Source organism: Lithobates pipiens, unplaced genomic scaffold (assembly GCF_037356315.1).
Source record: "Lithobates pipiens isolate NorthernLeopardFrog02 unplaced genomic scaffold, aLitPip1_a1.2 Scaffold_3, whole genome shotgun sequence".
In the NCBI taxonomy this organism is placed as follows: Eukaryota; Metazoa; Chordata; class Amphibia; order Anura; family Ranidae; genus Lithobates; species Lithobates pipiens.
In genome coordinates this window covers 145,087,429-145,110,527 of record NW_027507790.1, presented here as the reverse complement: position 1 = coordinate 145,110,527, position 23,099 = coordinate 145,087,429, and the positions used below count along the sequence as shown (strand labels likewise).

Below are 23,099 nucleotides of genomic sequence, written 5' to 3'. Positions count from 1 at the left end.
TTTAATTTTTTTGCAGATCTCCTGCAGACTATTAGTATCTATTTTGTTTTCTAACCAAATCTCTTGCAGACCATTAGCATCTATTTTTTTAGCAGATCTCCTGTAGAATATTAACAGCCATTTCACTTCTTTTTTAATGCAGATCTCCTGCAGACTGTTAGAATCAATTTAATTTTTTTTTTGGAGATTACTATTTATTTCCATCAGATTTCCTGCAGTATAATAACATATATTTCATTGTTTGCAGATCTCCTGCAGACTATTAGCATCTATATCTAAAGGAAATGGCTGTTCTAATGCAAAAAAATAAAAATAAAAATGAAATAGATGCTAATAGTCTGCAGGAGATCTGCAAAAATGAAATAGATGTTAATATACTGCAGGAGATCTGATGGAAATAAATAGTAACCTGCAAAAAAAAAAGAAAAATGAAATTGATTCTAACAGTCTGCAGGAGATCTGCAAAAAAAGAAGTGAAATGGCTGTTAATAGTCTACATGAGATCTGCTAAAAAAGAATAGATGCTAATAGTCTGCAGGAGTTCTGCAAAAAAAATTAAATAGATGCTAATAGTCTGCAGGAGATCTGGTGAAAAAACGAAACAGATACTAATAGTCTGCAGGAGATCTTATTAAAACAAATGGTAATCTGCAAAAAAAATTTAAATTAAATAGATAGTATCTATATTCTATTCTGTTCTATTGTTCTAGTCTATTCTCTATTTCTATTCTAATCTTTTCTATTCAAATTCATTCTATACGAAATTCAAATGTTGGAAATATATATATATATATATATATATATATATATATATATATATATATATATATATATATATATATATATATATATATATATATATATATATAACCATCTTCCGAAATTCGAATTTAGTATGTAATGATTTCAATTTTAATAGAAAAGATTTTAATAGAATATAAAAGAATAGACTAGAAAAACAATAGAACAGAACAGAATAAAATATAATATATTCTATTCTGTTATGTTCTATAGTTTTTCTAGTCTATTTTCTATTTTATTATAATCTTTTCTATCCAAAGTTAAAATTAATTAATTAAAAATTTTGAATTCATACTATTCGAAATTCAAATTTATTCTATTTGAAATTTGAATTTCAGAAGATGGTTGTATATTCTTTCTATTTTATTCTATTAAATTATATTTTTTTCTAATCTTTTCTATTTGAATTATACATTTTGGAAGATGGTTAGTTATTTATATACATCTGTCACATCAACTTTTCATACTTGCAGTATACCAGTGCAAAAAAACACACACATCTTATTTCATTTATATTACTTTTCTGCAGAAGAGAATGACATTTTGCGACCCGACTTTGGGGCCACGTATCTCGGGGTCACTTATAGCAACCCCAAATTTGGATATGTTGTAGTGCTAGTTCTACTGTGTTTGCATAGCAAATTTGGGGTTTCTAGCTCCAAGTGACCCCGAGTTATGGGGCCCCAAAGTCGAGTCGCAAAATGTCAAGCACTTTTCTGAAGCAGAGAATGACATTTTGCGACCCAACTTTGGGGCCCCGTAACTCTGGGTCACTTGGAGCTAGAACCCCTGAATTGGGTATGTTGTAGTGCTAGTTCTACTGTGTTTGCATACCAAATTTGGGGTTCCTAACTATAAGTGGTCCCGAGATACATGGCCCCAAAGTCAGGTCGCAAAATGTCATTTTTCTAATTTGATTTGAATTTCGTTTGAATTCGTTAGCATTGCAATTCGGTAATTCGGATGCATCCGAATGTCCGAATAATGAAAATTCGTCCGAATTTCGATTCATAACGAAATGAAATGCACATGTCTATTGACCTCCCTCGCTAGTCCCGTCTACCTGGAGCCGCGTTCAAAATGAACGGGCTTTCCTCCGTGTGTAGGCAAATCCGTTCATTTTCAAAAGTACGGCGGACTCCCGGCAAAAGTCCGGCGAACCCAGTCCGCCGGAAAAGTCCAGTTGTGTGTGGGCAGGTCCACTCGTTCGGAAAGTCCGGTGGACCTCCGCTTCAAAGTCCAGCAGTTTGTCCGCCGGGCTAAGTCCACCGGACAGTCTGATCATGTGTACGCGGCATCACTGTCACCACAGACAGGTATGTTCAGCGATTTATACTACACAGTAGCACTCTCCAAGAGACTCTTGCATTAAAAGATTAGAGACAAAGTCAACACTTTTCAAAATAAGGTTTTAATAAAAAAAAATCAAATTCGTGTAACTAAAATCTAAAATATTTACAGAAAAAAGGGTGCTTCAAAGAAATAAAGACATAATACAGCAACAGAGAAATAACAGAGTTGAAAAGGAAAATACTTGCAGTGTCCAAGGGTTTAGCAGAGTTCAGTTAATGAGCCTTCCCGATTTGATGGTACATGAGAACTGTCCCAATGTGGATGCATTCTACTTTTCTTCACATCAAGGGGGTGTTGACAGAGACCATCTGACCAATCATCTGGTCATCTAGTCTAAGGGGTGAGTGCTGGGTAGGGATGAGCCGAACACCCCCCGGTTCGGTTCGCAGCAGAACTTTCGAACGGACCGAAAATGTGTACAAACTTTAGAACCCCATTGAAATCTATGGGACTCGAACGTTCAAAATAAAAAGTGCTAATTTTAATGGCTAATATGCAAGATATTGTCCTAAAAAGGGTTTGGGGACGCGGCTCCTGCCCCAGGGGACATGGATCAATGGCAAAAATTTTTTTAAAAACGACAGTTTTTTCAGGAGCACTGATTTTAATGACTATTAAAGTAAAAAAAAAAAAATAGTGAAATATTCCTTTAAATATCGTGCCCGGGGGGGGGGGGGGGCGTCTATAGTATACCTGTGAAGTGGCACATGTTTCCCGTGTTTAGAACAGTCCCTGCACAAAATTACATTTAACGGAAAAAAAGTAATTTAAAACGGCTTGCGATTTTAATGTAATAACTGGTTCCAGCAATATGGATGAAAATCATTGAGAAAAAAATGGCATGGGTAGCCCCCCTGACCATTACCAGTCTCTTTGGGTCTTGTATGGATATTAAGGGGAACCCCGTACCCAAATTAAAAAAAGGAAAGACATGGGGCCCCCAGGCCCTATATACTCAGAACAGCAGTATACAGACGGTGCAAACAAGACAGGGACTGTGTAGGTTTGCTGTGTTAAATAGAATCTATTTGTAATTTTGAACTGGTACATTTTTAAAGTGTAGCTCCAGTCAAAAAATCTATTTTTAAGCTTTTTGGAAAACAAAGGGAAGGGTTATCACCCCCTGTATAATTTTTTGGGCCGTCCGTCTTTTTTCATCTCACTTCCTGTTGTCTCCTTCCGTTTGCAAGTAGGAGACATTTGTAAGTTTGATGGTTGAAAGTAGGAGCCTGCATTATATACTCTGCAGAAAAGTGGGCCTAAGGTGTTGGTGTTGCCACAACACTGTAAGCCCACAAAGTGACTCTTGGTGGGCGCTGGAGCGCCCTGCTGTGAACGATTATATCAAGAATTGTAATTACATGCCATTGTTGAACAGTGGTAGAAAAATTGGGCCTTTGGTGGCTGTGGTGGTGCTGGTGCCACAACACTATAAGTCCTCACAGTTACTCTCAGTGGGCGCAGGAATGGGCCCTGCTGTGAAATATTATATCAAGAATTGTTCAATCAAGAACACCAGCAATAAGGGGTATCTTCAGGTGTATACTGTGCTGGAGGCACACAACACCCTGTTTAACTGCTGCAGATGCCAGTATTACAGAACACCAGTAATAAAGGGTAGCTTCAGGTGTATACTGTGCTGGAGGCACACAACACCCATTTTAACTGCTGCAGATGCCTATACTACAGAACACCAGCAATAAGAGGTATCTTCAGGTGTATACTGTGCTGGAGGCACACAACACCCACTTTAACTCTTGCAGATGCCTGTATTACAGAACACCAGCAATAAGGGGTAGCTTCAGGTGTATACTGTGCTGGAGGAACACAACACCCACTTTAACAGCACTAGGTTCACAAGAAAAGAACACACTGTCCCTGCCTATCCTGCTCTCTCCCTGAACGCCAAAACACACACGCTGGCGGCCTTATATAGTGTGGGGCGTGTACTAAACCCCAGAGCTATAATTGGCCACAGGTATCCCGCCTGTGGCCAATTATGGCTCTCCTCGCTGCCGGTGCTGTGATTGGCCAAGCATGCATCACGAGCCAGCAATGCACTGCAATGGCGTAGTGCATTGTGGGTCGTTCGCGCCACACAAATATGGTGTGAACGGTCCACAAAGTTCTGATTTCGCCGAACGGACGAACGGCCGATGTTCCAGTCGAACATGCGTTCAACTCGAACATCGAACTCATCCCTAATGCTGGGAGGTAACTGCGTTATGACCGTGTCCCAGACACAGTTTAGATAAGTATTCATATCTCTGAGTACCTACAGTTTACAAATTTCTAACCAGTAGATTATTGTCCAGTGTGAAATTCGATACAAAATAAATATAAATATGGCAGGTCTCAGATGTCTACTTTACCTGGGAGGGATAAGGGGTGCCAGTGGTTCCCAAAATGACCTGACATAGGGGTGTCTGGACTTGAAGCATTACAAATTTACCTGAGGAACGTAAATATGTATATATTCTGGCTGAGCTATTGTTATTTTGGAAGTTATGGAATATAATGAAATTATGGATTCTACCGAGAGTCAGATATGTATATTGTGCAGATTCCACTGCGGCAGTGGCAGCCCGTCCATTAGAGGCGTCCAGGCACCGGTCCCTCTTTCCATGCCACCCCCCTATATGCAATGGATAGATTCATGAATTGCATGAATCTATCCACGGCTGCCGTGGCCACCCCGTGTTTATGCGTCGGACCCCTTTCAGTGCACCAGGCACATGAATTACAGCAGCCAGGGTTTTTTCTGAAGCACCTGATTAGAGCTAGAGGCTCTAATAGGCTTCAAAATAAGGTGGGCTCAGGTCGCAGAGGATGCGCTTCGATCCCACCTAGGTGGGACCACCCAGGAGGGACAGCCAGTGTTACAGCACCGATCCTCAATCTTTGTCGAACAGAAGCAGGTGTGAGACCCATTTTCCGATTGGCCGAAAAGAGAAGACTACCGATTGGCCACCAAGGAGAAGGGAGGAAACGGAAACCACTGCTTCCGTGATGACCCGTGGAGAGCAGGAGAACAGGAGGCCACCGCCGAGCAGGGGAAGCCGCTAGTGATGGTGCAAGTGCTACCAACTGACCAACGAGGGGGGGTGGCATACTGTTTGCAACTTTTCAGACACTTTTATGGGCCCTGAAAGGGGTATTGGGAAATTGATAAGGGGTGTCTAGCATGAAGAGGTTCTGGACTGTAAGAGCTGAAAGAGAAGGCAGGGGAGGAACGTTCACTATAGCTGCGTCTTCTTATGACAAGATGGCATGGAAGACTTGTGACCTGAACAACATTGCTGCTATTGGGGATGAGCTCGGTGTTTGACTCGAACGCATTTTCGACTCGAACACGGGCTGTTCGCCTGTTCAGCGAATTCAGAACTTTGTGGACCGTTCGGACCAAATTCGTGTGGCACGAACGGCCCACAATGCACTATGCCTTTAAAATTAGCACTTTTGATTTCGAACGTTTGAGTCCCATAGACTTTAATAGGGTTCTAAAGTTCGTACGAATTTTCGGTCTGTTCGAAGTTCTGCATATTTTCTCTTTTTTGGAGCATTCTCTGTAAACCCTGGAGATGGTTGTGCGTGAAAATCCAAGTAGATCAGCGTTTTTTTTAAATACTCAGACCAGCCCTTCTAGTACCAACAATCATGCTACGTTCAAAGTCACTTAAATCCCCTTTCTTCCACATTCTGATGCTCAGTTTGAACATAAGTAATGCGGCATACACACAATCATACTATCCGGCGGACTTGGTCCAGCATCCACTGTGTGGGGGCTCTGGCAGACTTTTTCTTTCCAAAAGTCCAGTGACTTAGAAAGAAGTTTTGACTCAAAATTGTCTGCCGGACTCGGCAGTCCGGCGGACAATCCGGCCGTCTGTGTGCTAGTCCGCCAGACTTTTGAAATGAACACGGAGAAAAGTCTGTTCATTTTGAATGGTGCTCCAGGTAGCCGGGACTAGCAAAGGAAGTCAATGTCGCTGCCTCCATGTACCCCTACCCATTCAGCTGGTGAAAAAAAGTTTAAAGAAAAAAACACAACACAAGTTTTTTAAATAATTTATTGGACAGCTCCGGTGGTCTTCCGTCTTGGGGGGTCTTCTCGCCAGACTCCTCCGCTATCTTCTGCTCTTTTACTAGCTCTTTTACTAGCGGAGGAGCCCGGCTTCCTTCTTCATCGTCACCGCCGTTCAGGAGTCTTCTTCTGACTTCGGGGTCTTGTCCCGCTCTTCTGGGGTCTTGTCCCGCTCTTCGGTTCTTCTTGCCGGGCCTCTGCTTTCTTCTTCCAGCTCTTTTACTAGCGTTGGCCCAGTCTTCTGTCATCGCCACTGCCTTCTCTTTTTCTTCCTTGAGATGTTGACTCGATGCTCTCTCTGGCCACAATGACAGGGACGCGTTGTGCGGCGACTTATATAGGGACAAGGAGCGGGGTCACCGGGATGATGTTACATGGTGACCCCACCCCTTATGATGTCACAGTCACAGCATCCTCCGGATAGTCCGTTCGTGTGTACGTGGCATAAGTCGTCTTCCCAACTTCTAGATGTCTAGATGCATTCAGTTGCTGCCCTGTGATTGGCAATTTGTGTTACCAAGCAATTGAACAGGTGTACCTAATAAAGTGGCCAGTGAGTATATATGCATACTCCAGAAAAAGTACTGGTTGACAGTTCCATAAACAGGGCCACATGTTTCACACTAATTTTGCTTTCTAAAATGCTTCTATGTAGATAAAACTGAGTTCTGCTTTGACCGAGTCACTGCCTCTTATTTTTGGAAATAACAATGAAAAATCAGAATACACAGCTGCATCTAATTATTTCTTATATAACAGAGTACTGTTTTGAGACACACCCATTCTATCACCAATGCCATTATTACCATCACACATCTGTCTTTTTTTTAATGAACAATACCAAATGCCAAGGTTTCGTACTCTGGGCGTTTATGAAATGCTAATTTTCCTGCTGTAAACGGCTAACACTACACTCTTTTTCAAAAGGATTCCTCCCACTAAATCCAAAGAAGATCCCTAATTTAGTCCTTTCTATGTAGAAAAAAGGAAGTATGTAGAAGAAAGAAAGTGGCCGAACACTGGAACGAGAAGTGTGCTTGGCAGAAATATTTATTGTCGGATGTCAGACAGATGAACAAGCATGGTATATCTGTGTGAAACGTTAACCTTGGTCCTGTATCATCTGTCTGGCATGCGACAATAAAGATTTCTGTTAAGCAAACTTCTCGCTCCAGTGTGCGGCCACTTTCTTTCTTTCTTTTACATACTTTAGTAATAGTGGTGAGCCGGGGTGACCACCAGGAGAGACATTGCACCTCGTTGTCCTGAGTGGTGTATGCTTTGTGTTGAGAAAAAAGGAAATCCCACAGAAGGGGAACTAAGGTTGGACAGGCATGGCAGAGCCCTGGGTGCAGTAAGGGATACTTGGAATATCTTGAACACGAGGGCAACAAGGGTACACACAACTGACCCCCCCCCCCCCCCCAATGCTGGATTTGTGTTCATGTTCATGAGCCCTAAGGCTGGATTCACACCTATGCAGTTTTAGTGCTTTTTGCATTTTGCAGATTTGCACTACAGAACCTGTTACATAGGAAACAATGTTAAATGGACTGAAGTGAAAATCTGCAAAATAAAAAAAGGACTAAAACTGCATAGGTGTGAATCCAGACTAAGTGAGTGCATGAAAATGTCAGATCAAGCAAGCCAAAGTCATCAATGAAAGCTGCCATTATCTCCTGTCACTCAAAGGTTTATTTGAGAAATTTAATGAAAGTAACAGGTTTAGCAATTTTGAGCAGACAGCTTTATACAAGCCCAATATAAGTCTTTTTGCCGTTGCAAATCAATCCAGAAATTCAACTCTGAGGAAGTATAAGGCAGCTACAGTGAAATGAGTTTGGTAAACCTTTTACCTGTTACCTCCATACAACTTTAAGTGCTCTTTAACCAATCAAAGGTCTCCTGCTAAAACGTCCCCGCTGTTGTATCAGAGAGGCAGCAGCCCAAGACCGTAATTGAGTCTTCTTGCATTACCTCTCCATTGGGTATCAAAGTCCCTGAAAGAAAGTCATACCTTAATAATATATCTATCAAATAACATCTTTGGTTCCATCAGTCCAGCATTGTCATCCACGCACACTAGATATTATTTTATGATAGATGAACATTAAAGTGATATTAAACACACACTGTTTAATCAATATAAAGCTGTCACATGACCCAGCTCTTTCCCAAACTGTCTGTAGGGAAATAGTGGTAGGAGGAGCTTCTAGTCCTCTGCTACTGGTCACATGTTCAAAATAAAAATACAGCCTTTGAGATTCAGAGTAAAAATAAATAAATAATATCCCTAAACTGTTTTGTATGTGTTTTCACTTTCTGGAGGGGGGGGGGGGCGTGCTGATTGGAGGAAAGGCACCCCCCCCCCCCCTCCAGATAGGTAGAGACTTTCAGAGCTGCCCTGTGAGTAAAGCAGATTTCTGCAAATCTATTTATAGCACCCACCCTGATACAAAATTCAGGCTGGTATTATCACATGCATTGGAGAACATGTCAGAAGTTATCATGCTGATAACAGAAGAATAGAGCAGGAGAAAGCCACTGGGCTTAGTGCTTTGAAAAGAGATAAGAAAACACTGGAGATATACAGTATCTCACAAAAGTGAGTACACCCCTAACATTTTTGTAAATATTTTTTATTATATCTTTTCATGTGACAACACTGAATAAATTACCCTTTGCTACAGTGTAAAGTAGTGAGTGTACAGCTTGTATAACAGTGTAAATTTGCTGTCCCCTCAACATACAGCGATTAGTGTCTAAACCACTGGAAAATGTCCAAATTGGGCCCAAAGTGTCAATATTTTGTGTGCCTATCATTATTTTCCAGAACTGCCTTAACCCTCAACCCTCTTGGGCATGGAGTTCACCAGAGCTGGAGAACTTCCACTCTTCCATGGTGACATCACGGAGCTGGTGGTTGTTAGAGACCTTGCGCTCCTCCACCTTCTGTTTAAGGATTCCCTACAGATGCTCAATAGGGTTTAGGTCTGGAGACATGCTTGGCCAGACCATCACCTTTACCCTCAGCTTCTTTAGCAAGGCAGTGGTCATCTTGGAGGTGTGTTTGGGGTCATTATCATGTTGGAATACTGCCCTGCTGACCAGTCTCCAAAGGGAGGGGATCATGCTCTGCTTCAGCATGTCACAGTACATGTTGTCATTCATGGTTCCCTCAATGAACTGTAGCTCCCCAATTCCGGCAGCACTCATGCAGCCCCAGACCATGACACTCCCACCAACATGCTTGGCTTACACGCTTGACACCATCTGAACCAAATACGGTAAGTTTATCTTGGTCTCATCAGACCACAGGACATGGTTCCAGTAATCCATGTCCTTAGTCTACTTGTCTTAAGCAAACTGTTTGTGGGCTTTCTTGTGCATCATCTTTAGAAGAGGCTTCCTTCTGGGATGACAGTCATGCAGACCAATTTGATGCAGTGTGCAGCGTATGAGCTGACAGGCTGACCCCCCCACTCCTTCAACCTCTGTAGCAAAGCTGGTAGCACTCATATGTCTATTTCCCAAAGAGAACCTCTGGAAATGATGCTGAGCACATGCACTTAACTTCTTTGGTCGACCATGGCGAGGCCTGTTCTGAGTGTAACCTATCCTGTTAAACTGCTGTATGGTCTTGGCCACCATGCTGCAGCTCAGTTTCAGGGTCTTAGCAATCTTCTTATAGCCTAGGTCATCTTTATCTAGAGCAACAATTATTTTTTTGAGATCCTCAGACAGTTCTTTGCCATGAGGTGCCATGTTGAACTTCCAGAGACCAGTATGAGAGAGTGAGAGCGATAACACCTAATTCAACAAACCTGCTCCCCATTCACACCTGAGACATTGTAACACTATCACACGAATCACATGACACCGAGGAGGGAAAATGGCTAATTGGGCCCAATTTGGACATTCTCACTTAGGGGTGTACTCCCTTTTGTTTCCAGCAGTTTAAACATTATTGGTTGTGTGTTGAGTTATTTTGGGGGGACAGCAAATTTACACTGTTAAACAAGCAGTACACACTACTTTACATTGTAGCAAAATGTAATTTCTTTAGTGTTGTCACATGAAAAGATATCATAAAATATTTACAAAAATGTGAGGGGTGTACTCACTTTTGTGAGATACTGTATGTGCCCAGCTCAAATTTCATGAATCGGGTTTACATCCACTTTAATCAAATCCACTTTTTAATTACATATTTGTGTCAAACAATTACAGTACTAAACAAGAGCATGCTACCATCTACAGGCTGCAGTAGCCTCTGCAGCTGAAACCATTTTTTTTCTCAATGAAACCTTGCTATGATAGAGGTCAGTATGTCACAGGGGACATAGTGATCACATAATTGGGAACCACTGGGACTGGTTTTCAATCATTAGTAGAGATGGAATTTGTACATGGTTTAACAGTTAGCAGCCCTGTAGAGTGTAGGTTGGTAGATGTCAAACGGAAAATGTTTATTAACATATTCTGAATATGAGGCCTAATGCTGAGTAATGTTAATTAAAGGGTTGTGAGTGGCAAGGGGTTAAAAAAGACTTGTCATGACAGAAAAGTGTAGGCAGTCTTTGCTGACCCCTCCTTACGATAATACGAGTTGCCTGTCTGTCATGCTGCCCTACTGACTTCAGTCGTTTCTAAATGTTTGACCTGTAATGTTCTGACTTTTGTTCTGGCTCTTTTTTTAGCATGCTTGTTCCAGGGTAGCCAGGTGACTTCTGTTTCAGCAGGAGGTCAGCAATGGGAGCCTAAATATTTCCCCCAGTACACATTCTCCTAAAATTTGTTTTTTTTGCCATGTAGTTCTTGTAGAATGACAATTTACCACAGCTGTACTGTATGTCCACATCTATTTCACTGGGATGCTTGTTACTATTCATTTACTACCATTAATATTACATTTCAGAATAAATAAGTGAATTATGTTTTATGTGTCATCAATCGCTATTCTTTTTCCAATAGCACCAGGATAATAGAAGACAGCTGCCACTGTGTATAACTGGGAAACCTGCTGGTGCGTCCAAAAAAAACAGACAAGTACTTAGTGCACCATAACAAGTCAGGCTGTCAATCAGAACAGCGCCGTCCACAGGGGGGGAGGCTGGTTATGACTCCCAAGCTAGAGAACTTTTCTATATCTTCAGTGAGAACAATCCCCCCTTTAAAAGAATGTTCCAGTCTAACACAATATTTGTGCATTTAAACTCACTCAGGAGACATGACCTACCTGCTGCTTGGCTTTCATTTTCATCCAGCCATTTCATTTGTGAAGCTGCTTGCCACTCTTGCCAAATCCCTATAATATTATTATTACATTCTGAAAAAAAAAGGAATCTAAGTTTGCAAAAATACAAGCTAGCGTGTTCCCTGATTTTAAATCTATTTACAAGAAGGCATGGTGCAGGATCAGTAGAGATGAGATTGGGTGTGTTTAGATGTTCTTCTGAATCCATACAACTGAGCCCACCAGGAAGCCGTCACCTGTAATGGGCCAATCATCTGGGCCGAGGCCATCCCCACCCCATAGCCACACATATACACACCCTTGGTATACATAGGAGGGTGGAGATTTACCCCACTGCAGATGGTGGGTTCATTACATGTGACTTCTTGGGTTCGGAAGAGCATTCAAACATGCCTGAGCTCATCTCTAATGGCAAGCGACAATAGCCTCACACAGGAACATTGTAAAACCTTTGTAGCACTACCGCATTAGGAGATGCTAATGTCAGGGTTCCCTATTGCTGAACAGCCATTCACACAGCATTTCCTTCTTGCATCCAGACACAGAAATCAGTCCTTTGGCTTGTTTTTGTTGTTTTAGGACAGGGATATGCAATTAGCGGACCTCCAGCTGTTGCAAAACTACAAGTCCCATCATGCCTCTGCCTCTGGGTGCCATGCTTGTGGCTGTCAGAGTCTTGCTATGCCTCATGGGATTTGTAGTTCTGCAACAGCTGGAGGTCCGCTAATTGCACATCCCTATTTTAGGGGATGATAACTTGGATGGCATAAGGGATTATGGGATTCTCAACTTGTTGTCCAACAATCAAAACCAGGGACAACTTCCTCCCTATTTACAGTCTCCTCTTCTTCCTTCCACCTGCACAAACTTGGTTCCCTTGTACAGCTTCTTCTGGATCACTTCTGGAGGCACAGTCTCTTGTTAGTTCAACAACAGCCCATTACAGGCTAGGAACTCGCAGTCCCTTTGGTAAGGTAGCACATGTGGATTGAAAAAGCATCTCACACAACCTTCTGCTTCTCCTGTAGATACTGATTCCAGTTCTACCACTTGCAGAAATGCTGCCACCAGCCCACCTGGCTACTTTCTTTTCCCAGTCCTCCTGACTGACAAACCCATGGAAACTCCCCAGGGCAAGGTTGGATGAAGACTTGGCACATCGCTATCTTCAAGAAAGCACTGCTACAGCTGGCAGTCTCTCCCCTTGTCTGCTGGCAGTCTCTCCCCTTGTCTGTCCCTGCACTGTGCTGATCAACTCACTGTCTCTCTTTGCTACCACTGCCTCTCCAATCAGGGTCCCTCCAACTGTCTCCTGTGGTGGGATCCTTCCAGGCCAGTCTCCTGAGCTCCAGCCCGAGGGAAAATCCCTCCCTGGTAGGGGTTCCTTAAGGGTCACCGACAGAATCCCCTCAGCACTGCTTCTCCATCTAAGGGCCCCTAAATATTCAAGCTAACCCCTCCTAGTCTCTGCCCACTATCTACCAGAATGTTCTCAAACATTCTAGAAACAGGGGGAGGCACCAGAGAGCTGTCAGGATTCCATGCCTCAGATTTATCAGATTTATCTCTGGGCCAGATAAATTTTCCTGTACTACCACTAGTAGCACACTAGAGGGAGGGTCGTGTCGCTGCTCTGTGAAGCATGGCCACAGCATGTATACAACCCTGTCCTATTGGCTTTTCAGCTTATGGGGGAGGTTGGGGGTTCAGGTGGATGGGGTGTTAAAAACACAGCTCAACCATCTATTTTTGTGCCCTCCAACTGCAAGTGCAAACTAGTTCTGTTGCCTGTCGTATATACCGCAGTGGTAGGGTTTCCACATGTCCAGGATTCACCCGGACAGTCCAGGTTTTGAATCATTATTATTTAGACAGGAATGTGGCTCGGAATGGGGCTTGACAGGAGGGTGAGGAGGCACTATGTGCCCAGCATTACTATTCTCTTTGGAATGCCCAAAGGTGTGCCAGGTCTGTTACAATCCTATAGTGTATTCTAAAACCAAAATTTTTTACTGTGCGTCACTAAAGTCACATAGTCGCACTTTTCATGAATGCCTATCAAAGGGCCAGTACTGGTATTAACACCCACCATCTCCAAAGAATAAAACTGGGGGGAGACACTTTGCGTTAAATGTAAGTAACATCCCTTGTATATTTTATATATATATATATATATATATATATATATATATATACACACACACACACACGATTTTTATTTATTTTTAAACCCCAAATTTTAGGCTTTAAAAGTATCACGTTTAATAACACAACACATTTTATGTTGAAACAAGCTCTAATGTAAATTGTAAGCACCATATAGTAACCCCTACCAACTGAGTTGTAGCCATTTATACTTTTAGCTTCACTGAGAAGCTGTGAATTGGCCCTATGAGATTACAGCTAAGATAACAATGACATTAACACTTCCCTTACAGTCAGATGAGCAAGTGCCAGGTATCCAAAATTTAATCTTGGGCAGCCCCTAGTGGTTGAAAAGACCTTGAGTAGAACCTATACTATCAGCCATTGCTGATTGTGAAAATGCTAGTTTCCTGGATGTCATCCTGATACAATGGTTTCAATAGTGTTTACCTCACTCAACAAGTATGCAGGTCAGGATCTCTAATTTTGCTTGCTGCATGTGATTGAGAGAATATTGAAGGCAGAGAAAGTCAGACAACTAGTATTTTCATGAGGAGGACAGCAATACAGGCCTTTGTTTTTCTCTCAGCACACGTCTGCTTTAGCAATTACAAAACATATAGTTATGACTAAGACCCGGTTCACACTGGTGCGACAAGCGCTCCGACTTTGAGAGCACTTGTTGCATGACATGTAAAAAACAATGATTCCCTTTGAGATCTGTCTTAACTGGTCCAACTTGTGTCGGTCTGACTTTGGAAAAGGTTCCTGCACTACTTTGGTCCAACTTGGGTGTGATTTCAGCCTATAGAATTGAATGGAAGTCGCATCCAAGTCGGATTCCCATCTTAACTGATCCGATTTGTGGCATGCAACATGCGCTCCAAGGTCAAGTGTGTGCAATGTTAGCAATGCAAAATCACAAAAAAAAACCAGCATGCCCCCCCCCCCCACAGAATCTATACCAGCCCCATACCAGGAGCCTCTTCCCCACAACTCTGGCCAGTGGTTTTGGGGGTCTATGGGCGGGGGGCCCCCGGATGCCTGCCCCCCCATGTGAATGAGTATGGAGTACATTGTAACCTTACCTATTCATCCCCAAAGAAGCAGTGTAGTGTAAAAAAAAAAAAACATGAGACGTTTCATCAGGTCGGTGCTGGCGGCAGCCATCGTGATTGACGTTGGAGTTACCATGGGGGACATTATTAATTTTTAATAAAGGACTTGTCAAAAAACTTCTAATGTTTTTTTTCTTACACTACACTGTTTTTTTGGGGGTGAATAGGTAGGGGTACAATGTACCCCATACTCATTCACGTAAATGGGGGCCGGGATCTTTCTTAAAGAGGGCTTCCAGATTCTGATAACCCCCTGCCCGTAGACCCCCCACAGATAATTATTTAGGCGTGGTGGCCATCTTGCTGTATATTAGTAGGTGAACCTGTTTATTGCAATAAAGTTTCTATGCAGCACCTGGTTTTTTTTTAGTTAACCCCGACCCTTCTGGTCTGGATTCTATAGTTAGTTAGTTTTAGCTTGCGACTCAATAACCAGCATAGACTAGAGCCAGGTTAGGCATCCGACAGCCACTTCTGATAGTTAGAGGTCCAGGTGTATGACAGATTAGAACTACTAGGGCCTTATAGGCAGTGTAGATTCCAGTGTCACACCACAGTTTCTGCAGGTGAAAAATTCCAGGCTGGTTGGACAGTGGTTGGAGGATCTCCCCATCACCACTGACCTTGTCTTCGGGTCTCTAACACAAAGATGGATGCCACATTGTGATATACCTTAGTGGCTACTGCAAATAAACTTTGCTGCAACATTCTTCTGAAGATATCTTTCTTAATTACTATACATAACTGGGTACATGTGCACACTTCCACCAAGACTCTTGTTGGGCCCTTTGCTGATAATACCTTGTACATTGGATGTGCATACTATTAATTCTCTTTTCCTATATAAAGCTCATATTATTTCCATACTGGTGTGCATCTATATACTTATAATTAATATCATATACTGGTTGCAGTACTTCTTATGTTCCCAATTACTTTGATTTGATTATTTTTGAGGAGAAACAATTGTTGACAATTACTGGGTGTATAGATTTGGATCAACAAGGTGTTGTTGTTGTCAGTTTCTAGAGGATCCACATACTTAAGTCTGGTACACACCACTCATTTTTTTCGTTCAACTCAGCGATAATAGTGCAGTGACCTTCCCTGCTGTTCTTTTGTGTTCTGACAGGGGAACGGCCCCCCCACAAGAACATTCCGGTCAGCATTCTCAGCCACTGGCTGAGAGCACTGATTGGTGGCCTGGTTGGTTTCCAGCATGCCGACCGAATGTCTTGTGGTCTTTTTTGAACCGGCCGATGTCGCCAGACATTCATTGGTTAGATATTGTAAGCCTTTTTTTCTTCTCTTGCCCTCTTCCTTCCTTTCCTTTTCTTCCTCCCTCCTCTCTCCCACTTTTTTCTCTCTTCCTTTTCCCTATTTCTCTTCCCATTTCCTGCCTCCTCCCTTTCCCCTTCCCATTTCCCACCTCCTCCCTTCCTTTTCCCTTTGCCCTTCCCATTTCCCACCTCCTCTCTTCCTTTTCCCCATCCCATTTCTTCCCTTTCTTTACCCTTTCCCATTTCCAGCCTCCTCCCTTCCCTTTTGGCCTTTCCCCTTCCCATTTCCTGTCTCCTCCCTTCCTTTTCTCCCCCAACACCTTTTTCTTCCTGCCCCCCCCCTTTCTTAGGCCGCGTACACACGCGGGGACTGTCTGCCGAAACTAAGTTCGTCAAACAGTCCGCTCAAACTTTTGAATGAACGAACACGCCCACACACGGCACTTTTTGAGCGGACAAATACGGCAAACTTTGTTCGTCGTACTAAGTCCGCGCAACTTTTGAAATGAACGGACTCGCCCACACACGAGGCAACAGTCCGCTCATTTTGAGCGCGTGTGCAGGTAGGTGGGGCCCGCGACGGAGACGTCGCGGGCTCCGCCGCCTGCAATGTACTTAAAGGGGAACCCCAACGCCGAAAAAAATCGGCGTGGGGGTCCCCCCAAAGTCCACAACAGACCCTTGTCCGAGCACGCTACCCGGCCGGCCAGGAAAGGGGGGTGAGCGAGCGCGCCCCCCCTCCCGAGCCGTACCAGGCCGCGTGCCCTCAACATGGGGGGTGCCTTGGGGAAGGGGGGGCCGCGCGGCCCCCCACCCCAAAGCACCTTGTCCCCATGTTGATGAGGACAAGGGCCTCTTCCCGACAACCCTGGCCGTTGGTTGTCGGGGTCTGCGGGCGGGGGGCTTATCGGAATCCGGGAGCCCCCTTTAATAAGGGGGCCCCCGGATACCGGCCCCCCACCCTATGTGAATGAGTATGGGGTACAATGTACCCCTACCCATTCACCTGTAAAATAAAAGTACCCAAAAAAAAAACACAACACACGAGATAAAATATTTTATTGCACAGCTCCGGGGTCTTCCGTCTTCGGGGGTCTTCTCGCCGGACTCCTCCGCTATCTTCTTGTAGCTCTTTTGCTAGCAGAGGAGTCCGGCTTTCTTCCTCCCCGCCGCCGGCCTCTTCTCCCGACTTCGGGGGTCTTGTCCCCCTCTTCGGTTCTTCTGCCGGGCCACCGCGTCTTCTTATAGCTCTTTTGCAGACGGTGGCCTGGTCTTCTGTCGCCGCTGTCGTCGCCTTCCGTTCTTCTTCTTCTTCTTCATCTTCTTCTTCTTCTCCAGGAGATGTTGACACGTCGCTCTCTCCGGCCGGAATGGCAGAGCCGCGCTGTGCGGCCACTTATATAGTGACAATGGGGCGGTGTCACATGGTATATGTCACATGGGTTGGTCACATGGTGACCCCGCCCCCTTACGATGTCATAGTCCCCATGTGACATCAACCCATGTGACCAACCCATGTGACATATACCATGTGACACCGCCCCATTGTCACTATATAAGTGGCCGCACAGCGCGGCTCTGCCATTCCGGCCGGAGAGAGCGACGTGTCAACATCTCCTGGAGAAGAAGAAGAAGATGAAGAAGAAGAAGAAGAAGAACGGAAGGCGACGACAGCGGCGACAGAAGACCGGGCCACCGCCTGCAAAAGAGCTATAAGAAGGCGCGGTGGCCCGGCAGAAGAACCGAAGAGGGGGACAAGACCCCCGAAGTCGGGAGAAGAGGCCGGCGGCGGGGAGGAAGAAAGCCGGACTCCTCCGCTAGCAAAAGAGCTACAAGAAGATAGCGGAGGAGTCCGGCGAGAAGACCCCCGAAGACGGAAGACCCCCGGAGCTGTGCAATAAAATATTTTATCTCGTGTGTTGTGTTTTTTTTTTGGGTACTTTTATTTTACAGGTGAATGGGTAGGGGTACATTGTACCCCATACTCATTCACATAGGGTGGGGGGCCGGTATCCGGGGGCCCCCTTATTAAAGGGGGCTCCCGGATTCCGATAAGCCCCCCGCCCGCAGACCCCGACAACCAACGGCCAGGGTTGTCGGGAAGAGGCCCTTGTCCTCATCAACATGGGGACAAGGTGCTTTGGGGTGGGGGGGCCGCGCGGCCCCCCCTTCCCCAAGGCACCCCCCATGTTGAGGGCACGCGGCCTGGTACGGCTCGGGAGGGGGGGCGCGCTCGCTCGCCCCCCTTTCCTGGCCGGCCGGGTAGCGTGCTCGGACAAGGGTCTGTTGTGGACTTTGGGGGGACCCCCACGCCGATTTTTTTCGGCGTTGGGGTTCCCCTTTAAGTCCATACCAGGCGGCGGGGCCCGCGACGTCTTCTTCGCGGGCCCCGCCTACCTGGAGACGCGCTCGAAATGAGCGGACTTTTCTCCGAGCGGGAACAGTTTGCTCATTTCGAAAGTGGCCTACACACGGGCGGACTGTTCGCTCAAACCAAGTTTCAGCGGACAGTTTTTCGGAATTTCCGAAAAACTTTGTTCGTCAAACTGTCCGCTGAAACTGTCCGCTGAAACTGTCCGCTGAAGCCCCACACACGAGCGGACTGTCCGCTGAAACACTGTTCAGCGGACAAAGTTGAGCGAACAGTCCGCCCGTGTGTACGCGGCCTTACAGTGCTGTGCAAACTGTTGGCACTTTATAAATCCTGTATAATAATAATAATAATAGCGAATCATATTTATAATGCCCACCCTGCTCTAGTACCCCACCTTCATAATGGATCCCTTATTGGGAGTAACATGTCAAAGGTTTAGGATAGGTTTGGCAGTGAGCATTGTACCGTAGTCTGGCTTTGAGAATTTACATCACTTGTACTGAATATCAAGGAAAAAAACAGCAGAAGTGCCATCTTTTTTTTTTGGCTCTGGATATTGCGGGGAGAAGGAATTTCAGTAGGTATGCACTTGTGGCTGGAAATGGGTTCCTTGATTGTTTGATTGTTTTGTATGTCATGTATGACTAGTTTAGCAAGTCTCTTATCAATAACCGGGTTTGAAAGGACTAGACATTTTATGATGGAATCAACAAATTGTGACAGAAGATAAAAAAACGAATAGCAAATTATTTGGATAATAAAAATTTTGATCATTAGGTAAAGTAGAACACATTCTTTTAGGGGAATGTGCAGGTGTTCCTTCAGATTAGGCGACCCGTCAGAATGTGTAACAGAAGTGACGTTTCATCACCACCATCTTTCTACACCCTGCACTCGTCGACAGTAAGGCTAGAGTGAGAAGGGGGCAAGCGGACATCTTGTTACACCCATCGGAATTTTGCATTTTACACTTATTTTTAACAGTAAATTGAGTTTATATAGTGAAATTCAGTACTTACAACTTCATCTGAATGTTTAGATGTTGAGTTTTAAAAGCAGTGGCAAGCCTGCTGATCTCACAGGTTTGCTAATCGGAACAGAAGTTCGCTGCTTTTAAAATTCAACATTTAACCAGTCAGATGGAATTCTAAGTACTGTATTTCACTATATAACCTCAGTTTACTGTTAAAAAAAATGTAAAATGCAAAACTCCGGTGGGTGTAACAAGATATCCGCTTGCCCCCTTCTCAGTGTATCCCTATTGTGGAGGAGTGCGGGGTGTAGCAAGATGACGGCAACGGAATCTCACTTTTGCTACACATTCTGACGGGTAGCCTAATCTAATGGAACGCATGGCAGCAGCTGTGGTAATAATTGTACTGGTGATGCCTATTGCTGATTCCTTTTTCAAAACATAAAGCTGTACAGACTGTGCATGTCTCCTTTATGAGCAGGCTCACAACAGTCTATTTTACCAGCAGATGCTGCCTTCCCATGCTTTTCAGTGCATAGAAGAAATAATAGCACAGTTGGCACCCATTACTACCATGTGGTCTATTATAGCTGTTGTATCGGCTCTTTAACAAAAACTTTCTTTGAAAATTCACTTGTAGATGCATGGCCGTGTGTAATATAATTAAAAAGGCAACGTCGGGAGTGATAATAAAGTAATCACGAGACCCCTCAAAATAAATTCATTTATTTTATTATATTTTAACCTTAAACACCATCACTATATGTAAACTGAGGTCAGGCAAATTATGTATAGATGAATTACACTGCAATTTAAAACTTCTGCAAGTTACTGTAAAAAAAAAAAAAAGACATAACAGGTGTACCTAATCTCTCTATTGTACTGCCCAGCACTCGGGATAAAATGATTCTAAACAATAAATCTCAAGAGATGAATGTGTTTCTGCATTCTTGTCTTTGCCTGTCTTGTATGCACAGATGGATTTAAAAATGTGAGATATCCGGTGCCAATAAAAGCTATGGCACAAAGCGAAGCACAGACCACACACTGAAAGTCAGACTTGGCTGGTACCCTGGGGAACCAATGTTCTGCAATGTTAAATCAAGAGCAAGTATATCACACATAATTCTTAAAACATTTAACATGCAATAAATGTGCTTGCTGGCAAAACGAAAAGGAAACCCAGCTGAAACCTCTCCTGCTGAAGTAATACCCCTCTACATAAATAAATGTCCGAAACGCTTGAATATCGCATGAGCCCCAAACCCTATTTCTGATACAAGAGGTTTAGTTTTTGCAATTTAAGCAATTAAAAATAGAAGATGAATAGGCACATACAAATGCCAGCATGCGCTACAATAAACCAATTTGCTCAACAAATGCAAAAACAAAAAAACAAACATTTATAAAAATGTGTAGTCAAAACAGCGCTTGACCCAATGTGAACAATAAGGACGAACTTCTCAGAAGGGCAAACTATTTTTCTGTTCATCAAAGCAAGTAAAAACAGCGCCGCTTACCAAATGTGATGGATCTCAAATTATAGAGATCGGATAGGCACACACAGGAAGGATCACTTGGCCAAAGGTCTTGTATCCACTGACTTTTCCTATCCGATCTCTATAATTTGAGATCCATCACATTTGGTAAGCGGCACTGTTTTGACTTACTTTGATGAACAGAAAAATTGTTTGCCCTTCTGAGAAGTTCGTCCTGATTGTTCACATTGGGTCAAGCATTGTTTGGACTATACATTTTTATTAATGTAGCGGCGGCTCCTGAAGAGCACGCGCTATGTGTTTTTCAAAGTTAAACTTTACCTAAACTGCAGTTTGGTTTGGGTTTTATTTGTCTAAATTGGACCTCTGCATCAGTCAGACTGGATTGTGAGATGTTCAGCCTGGCCACAGGGGGCACTGTCTCTTGCGGCAGGCATGGAACTAGGGTCTGGTCAGGCGCTTAAGATACTCTCTTTTGGAGCCAGGTCAGTGGGAGTGGCCCTCTCACTGTGCCCTCTGGGAGAGGGTATTTAAGATGTGAACGTCACGTGGTTCAGGGTTCCGGTCCAGTATGAAGTGTTGATTACATGGGCCTGGTCCTCCTGTCCAGCCCCCAGGAAGGCTATAGCCTGGGGTGTGTATCCGGTACCCGAATTTAATGTCTCGGGGCTGGCTAGCCCGAGGCAAGGAAATTAAAGGAGGATTCTAAGGTGGTTGGGTGCCGTCTCTGGCTCGGGAGAGACCCAGAGTACTTTGAGCATTCCAGGGGAGGACTCTTTAGAAGAACACCACGTACAGGTTGGTTTTCCTAACAAGAGCCTGGAAGGGCTGAAGTAACCGAGAGAATCCAGTCTTGTGGATATCGCCAAGCAGGCTGAAAGATCCAGGTATCCTACAAGTGTTCTAAAGCTTCATTTCTCTTCATGGTCTGCAACAATGTCTGTGACAAACTTTGTTCCTGAGCAAGCACCTTGTTGGCTTCTAGGCCTTGTGAGAGAGGGACTGTCCAGTCTGAGTGTTCACCCAGCTGCGAATGGCTATTCTCTGGCAGCAGTCAAAGCAAGCAAGTTCTTTAACGTTTTTGGATTTTGACATAAGAGTACCTGAACTTCCTTTCCAACCTTCTGATCCCAAGTTGAAAGACTGTTTAATTGACTGAGTTTTGCAAATAAAATCCATTCAAGTCGTCAGTCTCTAGTTACTGGGCTAGTTACCGCGGGACATCCCCTAGACGCGCCACAAGGAAAGAAGAAGGTAACGGGAAGCCCAAAAATAACCAGCAGCTCCTTCGGGGGTTAGTGCTACATTAATTTTTGTTTTGTTTTTGTTTTCTGTTTTTGCATTTGTTGAGCAAATTGGTTTATTGTAGCGCATGCTGGCATTTGTATGTGTTTCTTAGATTTTTTGGATTGCGCATCTTTATTAGTTATACACGTTTATGGACAGAATATTTAAGTTTTTTTTAGATGCAGCACCTTTTTTTTTTTTACACATGTATTTGGCATATTTGTATATATGCACTGTTTTTGCTTGTTTTTTTGGGTTTGGTGCAGATATCCTGCCATACATAAAAACAGAAGATGCCCTGGTTCTAAAAAATAAATAAAAATGTGTATAACAAATTTAGCACTACCCCCATAGGAGTCGCTAGTTTCCCTGGTCCCCACTGCTGCATAGGCAGTCACATAGCATTTCCTTCACACACTCCAAAGCAGAAACAGTATGCATGTGCAATTGGTTTCCTTCCAAATTCGTTTAACTAATTTCGACAAATTTGTTAATACGGAAAAATTTGTAAATTCTAAAATTTAATTTGATAATCCAAAAACCTGAAAATTCCAAAATCTGAAATAATAACTAACTAATAATAATAACTTAACTATTACTAACTATTAAATTATAGGTATTGGAACTTCCTTTCAAAATTGGTTGTTAGTGAACGTAACAAATACGAATTTATCCGAAGTTATGAATTATCCAAAATAACAAATGTTGTATCTAAACATATGGAACGCAACACATTAATAATAATAAATAACAATAATAATAATAAAAACGTATTATTATTTATTATTAATTCATTCCATTTGTTTAGATGTGCATTAGTTATTTTGGAATTTACAAATTTACTAATTTACGAATTGCAATCATAAAGAATGATTCGAAAAATGAAAACATTTTTAAAAATGAATGAAACGAAAACTAACACGTTTTG

General features: G+C 43.4%; 1 protein-coding gene across 2 annotated transcripts in view; it reads right to left on the bottom strand.

Moving 5' to 3' along the window:
• LIX1 (limb and CNS expressed 1) overlaps positions 1 to 23,099 on the bottom strand; it is a 237,958-nt gene that overhangs the window by 207,938 nt on the left and 6,921 nt on the right. The window contains exon 2 of one of the 2 annotated variants that reach the window (XM_077462348.1): positions 11,478 to 11,567. The exons of the other annotated variant lie outside the window; for it this stretch is intronic. Coding sequence (XP_077318474.1) covers positions 11,478 to 11,514 — 37 coding nt within the window. The 5' untranslated portion in view covers positions 11,515 to 11,567. The remainder of the gene's footprint in view (positions 1 to 11,477; positions 11,568 to 23,099) is intronic. 2 annotated transcript variants of the gene reach the window in all.